General features: G+C 29.2%; 2 protein-coding genes across 2 annotated transcripts; one reads left to right on the top strand and one right to left on the bottom strand.

Moving 5' to 3' along the window:
- Positions 1–484: 484 nt before the first annotated feature.
- Positions 485–1,101, top strand: LOC108482307 (protein RALF-like 33). Its single transcript, XM_017785430.2, has one exon. The coding sequence runs from the start codon at positions 552–554 to the stop codon at positions 930–932; it is 381 nt and encodes a 126-aa protein (XP_017640919.1). The 5' UTR covers positions 485–551; the 3' UTR covers positions 933–1,101.
- Positions 1,102–3,518: 2,417 nt separating this feature from the next.
- Positions 3,519–5,839, bottom strand: LOC108480936 (heat shock factor-binding protein-like). Its single transcript, XM_017784085.2, has 5 exons — positions 5,608–5,839; positions 4,769–4,822; positions 4,516–4,539; positions 4,371–4,413; positions 3,519–3,856 (listed from the first exon to the last, which is right to left on the bottom strand). Exons 1-5 carry the CDS (start codon positions 5,608–5,610, stop codon positions 3,720–3,722), a joined length of 261 nt encoding a protein of 86 aa, XP_017639574.1. The 5' UTR covers positions 5,611–5,839; the 3' UTR covers positions 3,519–3,719.
- Between the last annotated feature and the right edge of the window lie 4,017 nt (positions 5,840–9,856).

Genomic DNA, 9,856 nt, shown 5'->3' with positions numbered 1-9,856 from the left:
AGTTCGGTGATGAAAATAAAACAAAAGAAATAGTTTTATGACTGTTTTTATGTTTTACTCTTCAAATACTAAGTAACCAACAACAGACTAAAAACCCTATTATATGGTAATAGAGAAAATTGAGGCATTATTTTGTATGGTCAGTTAGATATTTAAATTTCCAGTGCTTCGACGGTTATTAATAATGATTCTCAAATTGAATTAATTAATTATTAAAATTTTAAAAAATATTAATTAATTTTTTATGAAACTAAATTCGACTATTAATCAATTAATTAAATTAAATCGATTTGTATCAATTAATTTAACTTTAACCCAACTATGACGAGCGTAATTCTCAATACAACGTTTGTCAAAACCGTCAAAGTCTGGTTAAAGAAAATAACTGTTTTTCTTAAATTACAATTAAACTCGAAATTAAAGTGGCAGAATCGCAAATACATCCAAACATCAGTGGCTTTCTCTGACTTGTAATCACATATAATCCTAAATCCTGCCCTTATTTCCACTCCCTCCTTCAACAGAAATACAAAATCTAAGAAACCTCAAAAATGGGAAGCTATAGATTCTCCTTCACTTTCCTCACCATTTCCACCATCCTGGCCGTCCACGTGGCGCTCTCGTCTTCTTCTCCCACTCTCGACGTCGTCGGCGGCCTTTTTCTCCCGAGTAAATCGGAATGCCGCGGATCCATCGCCGAGTGCCTGATGCTAAGCGGGGAGGAGTCTTCGGACTTCGATGCTGAGTTCGCCATGGACTCCGAGATCAGCAGGCGCATTTTAGCCAGGACTCGCTACATTAGCTACGGTGCGTTGAGGAGGAACACGGTGCCATGCTCGCGACGTGGCGCGTCCTACTATAACTGCCGGCCGGGAGCTCAGGCTAATCCTTACTCACGCGGGTGCAGTAGAATTACGCGCTGTCGGCGTTAGATTTATTACTATTTTTTAAATTATCCTTTTAATTTAAAAAAAAATTTGTTGCCTCTCTATTTCTAAAAATGTAATTTAATTTCATCTTTATTTTCTTCTTATATTTGAATAATTTAATTGTGTGTATTGCTTGCTGATGCGATTGTTGTTCTCAAATATTTTTCCAAAATTTTGTGTATATATATATATATATATATAGAAGTGTCAGAATAAAGATGAGATTATAATAGCATGAATTATAATTACATTGATAATGTGTTGTATTTAAATCCTACTTTTTTTAATTTTCCTTTTTTATTGGATTTATTTCTTTTATATTGCTTTTGTAGTTTTTTATTCCAAGTTTTTTCTTTTAAATGAAAAAAATCAATTTGCTGATTTAATTTAAATAATTTAAGTATAGAAGTTTAGTATTAAATAAGTAATAAATTTAAGTATTTTTAAAATTAAAAAATATTAAAACAAAGTAACAAATATGTCGGCAGGGCTATGTGCGGGGAAAAATTAAAATTAAGATTTATATTTAAATAAAATTTTAAAATCTCAAATATTAAATCCTAAAACTTAAATTTAGTCTCTAAAATTCTAAATTCTAAATATTAATATTAAATGTTAAATGTTAAACCCTAAATATTAATCCTAAATCTTAAAATTAAATCCTAACCTTGCATTTACCCAAAAGGAAAAGAAGGGATAAATATTGAAACAATACATAAATAGGGTGAAGCCAGAAAATTTTTAGGAAAAATTAAACTAATTTTTCGATAGTAAAAATATAATTTTTAAATAATTAAATCAAAATTTTATCATTTTTAAGGGGCTAAAGTGTAAATTTACGTTTACTAAATTAAAATTTTAAAGGGGTAAAATAGAAATTTTTTTATTTTAGAGGGGCCGGGCACCCTTCCAACTCCTGTACATAAACTTTGATTTAATATGCAATGTCATATATAAAATTTTATTTTGTGAGATATTTAAAAATCATTAATAATTATTTTTAATTAACGTCATTTTACATTGATATATTACAAATACAAATAATTATATTAATTATGAAATTAATATATGTATTGATTTCTTTAATGTGTACAATTAAATCAAAATTAAATTTTATGTTTATATATAAACCACAATTTAAGTTTTATACGTATAATTGCACAAAACCGAACTTCATCTATTAAAGTGTAAATTGAACCAAGTTATAAATTTAATATTTATCCTTAAAAAATTATCGTAATATTTATTAAAATTTTAAATTTTACTAAAAAGCAGACATGATTTTTTTCTTCTTTACAAATTATCGATTTTTCATGCCTGTTTGTGTGGATGAAATTTGAGAAATATTTATGGGAATTGTATAATTAGTTGATGAGAGAAAAAAAAAAGATATTTATTTGTACAGTTCTTAGATATGAATTTTCAGTTTTTTTTTAGGTTGATTTTTGTGGCACTGAATTTCTTCTCTGGAGATTTCAGACAACAAATGGCCCAGAAAAGAAAGAGTAAAATTTGTTGTTGAAAAATAGTTGGATAGTTGGATACAATAAATTAGTCCCACCTTCATTTAAAGCCTTCATGTTTAGATTTAATCAAGGTAAGTTATATTGTATTGCTTTGCTGCATACAAAATAAATGCAATAAAAATTTGTGCTTTTTTTTTTAGATTCAAGTTTTAGTAAGTGTAATTATGATGTATGGATCTTTAATCTCATTAAGTGTACGTCATATATAAATTTTGTCTAATTTTTCAATTGTAAATAAAATATTAAGCAGATAATTTTGAATGATACGAAAGTACAACACAAACATGATAGTTGTTGAGGGAAAATTAATTTGTTGAAAGTAAGAGTGTTCAAACGGTTAACCAAATCAAATTAGTATTAATCAAATTAATTGAACTTTTTAATCTTTTAACAGTTAATCAAACCAAAATATATATTTTTTTATTAAAACAAGAATAAACATATAAAAAAAGTACATAAAATTTGTATTATTAATTATTAAGTTCAGTTATTTTGATTATTTACTCAATTTCAAGCTGAATTAATCGATAACTAAATTTCCAAAAAATTATTAACCGACCAATTAACCGAATTAGATCGTTTCAATCAAAAGCCCAAATGCTTAAAGAAATGATAGGTACACGGAGCAGAAATATCGCATTGGATGCCTGAGAAGAACAACGATGCAAAATTGTAAAGGAACCAAGTACTCCCAACTGTAATTGGGCATATCCTTAACTTTATGGCAACACAACTAAATTTGCACCCCAAATGTCTTATTCATATTTACAGGTATGTATGGAAAGAGAAAAAAATAAATAAAGGGAAAACAAGCAAATACACAGATAAACAGCAAGGAAAATCAGGACCACATTTGCAACACTATAATGCCTAAGTGTTTTTTTGTGATTAGTTGAGCCAAAGCAAAATGCATTAATCTAATTAAGCTATTGGAGAGTAGAATGACCTAAAGAGTAATGACATCCACGAAAATGAACCTATCTTGCAAACTAGTACTATTTTCTATCTAGATTGATTGCTTCAGAAATCCGTGACCCGTGAATATTCATGTCAGACATAGCTATTACAGTATTCAAATATGCATAGATTAAAAAGCCTAATCATGGCCTTAAAGTTCTGTTTAAAGAATAAGATGCATGTTGCTGATGGTTTTCAACATTCAACAAAAGGATGAGTTACAAATATAAGGGTAGTCTATGAAAATAGCAATTAGAGGAGGCTTGAATTACTGGCTTTAGATGCCGAATTTCCTTAAGCTATCGCATTAGGATTCATTGGGTGACTTGGAATCATCTTTTACCGCAGGAGGAACTGGAGGAGGAGAGTTCTCTGCACCCATCTCTGCTTTGAGATCATTGATGCTTTGTTCTAGCTCATCTATCCTGCTGCCCATCTCATCGAGTTCATTGAAGTCAGGGAAATCAAGAAAATGTTTACAAGCGGAATGCAGTTTTATTTTGTTTGGAACAGAAATATATATATGTTAAATTTTTCTAAGACTGTTATGTATTTGGAAAGTCCTCGGAGGATCATATCCCAAACCCATGCTCGGGTAGGCATTGGATAAGGATGTCTAACATGGGTCTTCAATAAAAATGAAAAGTCAAAGTTAGCTTAATTTGGTAGCACCTAAGAAACAAGGACAAGTGAAATCAAAATTGAAACCCCCCATAGCTAGTTCCCCACAATACAAATCCAACCTAAGAACAGACTAAAACCCTGGTAGAAAACTAAGGACCCTCCATTTTGCATTTTGCAAAGCAAGTTTAAGACCTAGCCAGCCTCCCATAAAAGAATCCCAAAATCAACAAAACAACAATTCTATGATGTAATAGAAAAAAAACGAAGCAATTCATCTCTTCGAGGTTAAGCTTTCTAAGTATTATGCTGTGATCAGATAATACGAAAAGGATATTCTTCGTGATGATGGAATCAGACATTGTTTGGAACCTTGATTGCTGCAACATGAAAGCATATAGCAAACTTAGCTACATCTGCTTAAAATTCATTGTTCTTTAACTCCATACAGAATATCAAATCAATTGAAAATAAGAACTCACCATCTGTTGAAGTAGATTCTGGACCTGCAAAAAGAAGAGAAAGACTAAATTCAGTAAAAGCTGGATGAAAGTCATTTAAACTATAGAACCATCATCTTTAAGATGGTCCAACAGTTTCAAGTGCAATGTTTGGTAAATCTCCCTAAAAGCATAGTTAATATCATCTGGTCCAAATAACCATGAAGAGAAGGAATAATCTGTAATCTAAATTTATTAGTGACACATAAAAGTGCTAGAGAATAGAGGAACTCACGAAAAGTGCCATATCCGTAGTGTCCTGTTTTGAATCTACAGAATCATTCCCATCCTGAAAATAAATCATGCAACAGTTTCAAGTTCAATCCTTCTAATCTAACTTAAGGAAGCAAAACTTTCTTAAATGAATGTAAAGTTCAAGCTAAAAAGGAAAAACCAGTCAATGAATTAATTAGAGCCTAGAGTTCAGTCATTCTAATATACCAAATTCCAAATCACTGTGACATAAAAAACACTTAAAAAGCATAATAGCTATATTTAACAAATTTTGTTTTCAGCAATAGGTTATTGCATTCTAATTCCACTAACAAGCCAAAAACAAGAAACATATAGTTCAAATTGGTCAGTTTTCAAATAGTTAAAAACTTTTGAATATAATACTCGAATTAATTTTCCAGTTTCCAAGCATTTCTCAGCAACCAAACAGGACTTTAAATTTCACAGTTATTGCAGTATTCAGTAATAGATTAAGAGTTTATGACATTCTTAACCCCATTGATAAGCCGAATATAAGAAACATATCGTCGAAATACTTCAAAACTGATTGATTCGTATAATCTAATACTTACATTAACTTTCCAAGCATTTTCTCAACAACCAAATAAAACTTTCAGCAACTTCTAAATTACGATTCAGAAGTAAAATAAAAGAAAAGACAAAAAAAAAGATATTCTAATATGGTTGCCTCGTACAGAAAGAACAGATCAGATCCACTAACAGGAAATCAAATCCCTAATAAAATACTCATCGATAGAGATTCAGAAATATAATGAAACAAATTAGATATAAATAAAAAATAAGAAAAATAATAATTGAATAATCAAAAATGAAAATTACCATTATCGAGTATTAGAATTTTCGCTGGTTAGCAGTGGAGAAGATGAAGGGAAATGGCTAAGTTTACAAAAGTTAAAAGACAGCGAATAGTGAAAAAACAAAACAACAAAAGACAGCGAGAGCGATGGAAGGCAAAATTCCCTTCTGGGTTGGGCTTCTACTGAAAATTTGGGGTAAATTTTGTTGGAGGTCACCGTAGCGTTGTTTCTGTTTTGATCACCCTAGTTCTTTTAATCAATTTAACCACTACTGTTAGAAAAATTAATCAAAATGGTCACTCAGCCGTTAAACCTTTAATGGATTGCTGACTGGGCCTGAAAAAAAGGAAAATTTATTCTTTTAGTCCCTTTAAAAATTTACAAAATTTTAGTTAACACCATTTCTGTACGCGCGAAGTTTTAATTATTTTTATGCTTAGACAGAAGAAAAGATACCGATTTACCATAGCTCTACCCTCTATGATGTCATCACCGTCTCCGCTCTGTCGTCTTTCACCCGAATAAGAAAAAATTGTCATGGTTTCCAAACATGAACAATGGAGGAAGAGAAAGGTTTTTGCGGGAAAAACCATGATGGAGTTTTCTTGTTCGAGGGAAAAATGATAGAGAGGAGAGGTGCCGACGTCATAGAGGCGGAGCTAGGGTAAATTGTTGTCTTTTCCTTTACCTAAGCATAAAAAATTAAAACTTCACAGTATAATAATGGTGTTAATTGAAAACTTATAATTTTTAAAGGGTCTAAAAGAATATTTTTTTTCCTTTTCTTGCTAGCCCAATCAACAATCCGTTAAGGGGTTAATAGCAGAGTGATTATTTTGGGCAGTTTTTTTAACAATAATGATTAAATTGATAAAAAAAATTTAGAGTAATCTCCAATATAGTTTACCTTAAAAATATTAAAACCATCCTGATCTATTTTACTATTTAAAAATAATTTTATTAATTTTATAAATTTTATAATTAAATTTAAATAATTTTTAGTTTCCATTTCAACAGACAAGTCAACCTCGAATATAGAATATTTTTGAAACCAAATCTAAATTCGATTGGACTCATGAACTTTCTATTTTTAATCCTTGCTTTGAAATTGAAAATTTGTGCTTAAATTTCACTATATTCTCAAATTATAATCTAGATTTTAAATTGAGGTCTAAACTTTAAAATATTCTAATTTAACTTTTAAAGTATTGATATTTTATCAATCAAGTTCTTCCAACATCATCTTGATTCTTGATTTTCGATTTAAGATATGATGTGGAACATATTTCAAATATTTGTATACATGTTACATGGACAACATAAATTTGATAGGTTAATAAAACAAAAATTGTCATTAAAATTTAGGAGGATTGTTTTTTAAAAAGTTAACCATACAGTAAGTATAAACATATTTAAAATCTGGTCCACGTATTGTAAATATGATCCACATTAGATTCGACCTAGCATCTGTCACCCAAGTTGATTGTTAGGCCGACATAAATGCCTGAATGATACAACATTGATACTTCGACGATTAAAATATTTTGAGTTTGAAGATTAATTCAAAATATGAGCCATGGTTTAAGGATTAACTTAAAATCCAAGAGTCTATGTAGTATGTACAACAGGGAAAGGATTGTATAAAACAGTGACGCCACGTCATCTGTATCCCTTTCCAATAGTTTTATGCCACATCGGTACTCTTATCCTGAATTTCAGGATGTTATCCTGAAAAAAATCAAATCCAAATTAAAATACTAAAATTCAGGATAAAATATTGAAATTCAGGATAAGAATACTGATGTGGCATAAAACTATTGGAAAAGGATACAGATGACGTGGCGTCACTGTTTCATACAATCTTTTCTCATGTACAACATAAACACTATGATACTTGTATATGAATAATCCAAACTCATTAAAACTCATCTATTTTTTTTCAAATTTTGAAATGGTCTGGAGAAAATTTTTATATGCACATTTTCAAAATTTATTGTATGATTAATATTTTAATAATTTAATCGTCATATTTAATATTTCTTTCATATAAATCATGCTTATCAAGTTTAGAGTAAATTAGAGTAAATTAAAATTTTCTAACTACTTACATGTAATGCAAATACATTTACATTGATAATTCAATGATTAAATTGTTATAATATTACTTATATAAAACAGTTAAGAAAATATATAAAATTACTTTAGTTTTACCCCACGTAAATGAATCTCTAATTTACTATTTATATTTAAATGTTGCAAATTAATTATTACATTTTCTAATTTAATTTTTTGATATTTTTAACGTACATTTTACTATTTATATTTAAGATTTATGACTTTCTATCTTAACAATGTTGTTTTTAAGAATTGAACTCATATTCTCTTGTTGAAAATGTAGTGTACCTTACTATTAATCCAATACTTATTGGTACATTTTTCAAATTTAACCAAAGGTTTAACATATGTTAGACCTGATAATGGGTCAGGCTACTCTCCTGAGCCTGAAGGTTAGTCCAAAAAATGGAATGATTTGGACAAAAATATAGGCTTGAAAAATTAGTTTAAACAAAAAATAAGGTTCGTTTTCTAAATGGGTTAAGCCTAGGGTAAGATTTTTTTGGCCTGGGCTCAACCCGAATTTGCCTAATTTTTTTTCACTGTTGTTTTGTTGTTGTTTGTTGTCATTTTAATGTTGTTTTGTTATCATTTTATTGTTATTATTTGGATATTATATAACTCTTGTTTCATTATTAATTTTGTTACTATTTTTGAGGCATTTGCTTGCTAAGTTACAATTATTTTAGTGTTATTTAAGTATAAAGATTTTTTAAATATTAATAATTTGTTGAGAACTATTTATTTTAATATTTTAGTATATTGGATGTATTATATTTTTCTTTTAATTTTTTACATAAAAAGTAATATATATATTTTTAATATGGGTAGTTAGGCTAGGCTCGAGTTTAAAATTTTTTATCTGGATCGAGCTTAGACAAATTTTAGGTTCATTTTTCAGGCCAAGTCGAACCCAAGCCTTGAAAGCAGGTGTAAAATTTTGCATTGGTCTAGCCCGACCATAATTAGGTCAAGTATATGTTTATGTCTTTGCATTTTATAAGTTTTTTAGGTTAATTATTGGGTTCAAATTTGTTTAATTATTATTGGGAAATATTAGGGGTTTAGTACCAATAAAGGCCCATTTTTGAAATTATTTACAAAAATGGGTCGTTTCAAAAATAACGGATATGGAGCAAAAACCTAAAAATGCGCTGACGTGGACGTGTTTTCAGGAGATAACCTAGAAAAATGCTTCCACGTCAGCGTTTTTTTTTCCTTGTGTCAAGTAAAAGCGCGTTGTCATGGACGCGCTTTTGGTCATGTTTTCCCCCAACGGTCACCTCCAACAGCCGTTTAAGAATCTGACCACTGGGCCTCCAACGGTTAGGAAAAAAAAGTATAAACCCTCCAACCCATTTTTCACACCAAATTTTATTATTCTTCCAAATTTCTCTCTAAATTTCTCAAAAAAACTCTCAAAGCTCTCCAAATTTTTTATTTTTGTTTGAATTATTTTTTTTATAATTTCTAAGAAATTTGATCATGTTAGTAATGGCACGATAATTAATTCATCTCAATGATAAACATATCTCCATCGACCAAATGAAAATAGTTAGGGTTAATTTCATTTTTTAATATTATTTAATTTTTAATTTCATTTTTAAAATTTAATTAATATTTTTTTATAATTTTATAATAGCTTGTAGATCAAGTGTTACAATGGCCAAAAGCCTAAATAATTTTTTATAATTTAATTAAACCCTAAAACCCTTATCAAACCCAAGAACCCTAAATCTAGGCCTTAATTAGCAAATAACCCATTGGAGATTACACGGCCAAAAGCGCATCCACGTCAGAGCACTTCTTTTGCCTGACACAAAGAAAAAAACATTGATGTGGAAGCGTTTTTTTGCATCCACATTAACGTGTTTTTGAGTTTTCGGTCCATACCCATTATTATTTTTAAAAATGACACATTTTCATAAATAATTTTAGAAATGGGTTTTTATTGGTACTAAAGCCAAATATTAGTTAGTTTTAATAGATATTTAGTTATTTATTAAACTAATATATGAAAATGCAATTTGTTGATACAAGAAAGTGGTGTGGAGGAGGATGTGGTAAAATTCAAGAATAGCTCACTCTATTTTGATGGAGAATCGTATTGTGTAGGTGATAAAGATAATAAAAATAGTAAACGAGAGAGACGGAAG

This window comes from Gossypium arboreum, chromosome 3 (assembly GCF_025698485.1).
Source record: "Gossypium arboreum isolate Shixiya-1 chromosome 3, ASM2569848v2, whole genome shotgun sequence".
In the NCBI taxonomy this organism is placed as follows: Eukaryota; Viridiplantae; Streptophyta; class Magnoliopsida; order Malvales; family Malvaceae; genus Gossypium; species Gossypium arboreum.
The sequence above is the reverse complement of the archived record's forward strand: the minus strand, read 5'-3'. Positions and strand labels throughout refer to the sequence as shown.

What these genes read in the sequence shown, in the direction of transcription:
- LOC108482307 (XM_017785430.2), top strand. Translation starts at nt 552, where the DNA reads ATGGGAAGCTATAGATTCTCCTTCACTTTCCTCACCATTTCCACCATC.
- LOC108480936 (XM_017784085.2), bottom strand. An exon ending in CTACGGATATGGCACTTTTC is followed by an intron (nt 4,540 to 4,768) that starts GTGAGTTCCTCT and finishes TTCTTTTTGCAG; the next exon opens with GTCCAGAATCTACTTCAACA. An exon ending in AGAATCTACTTCAACAGATG is followed by an intron (nt 4,414 to 4,515) that starts GTGAGTTCTTAT and finishes TTCATGTTGCAG; the next exon opens with CAATCAAGGTTCCAAACAAT.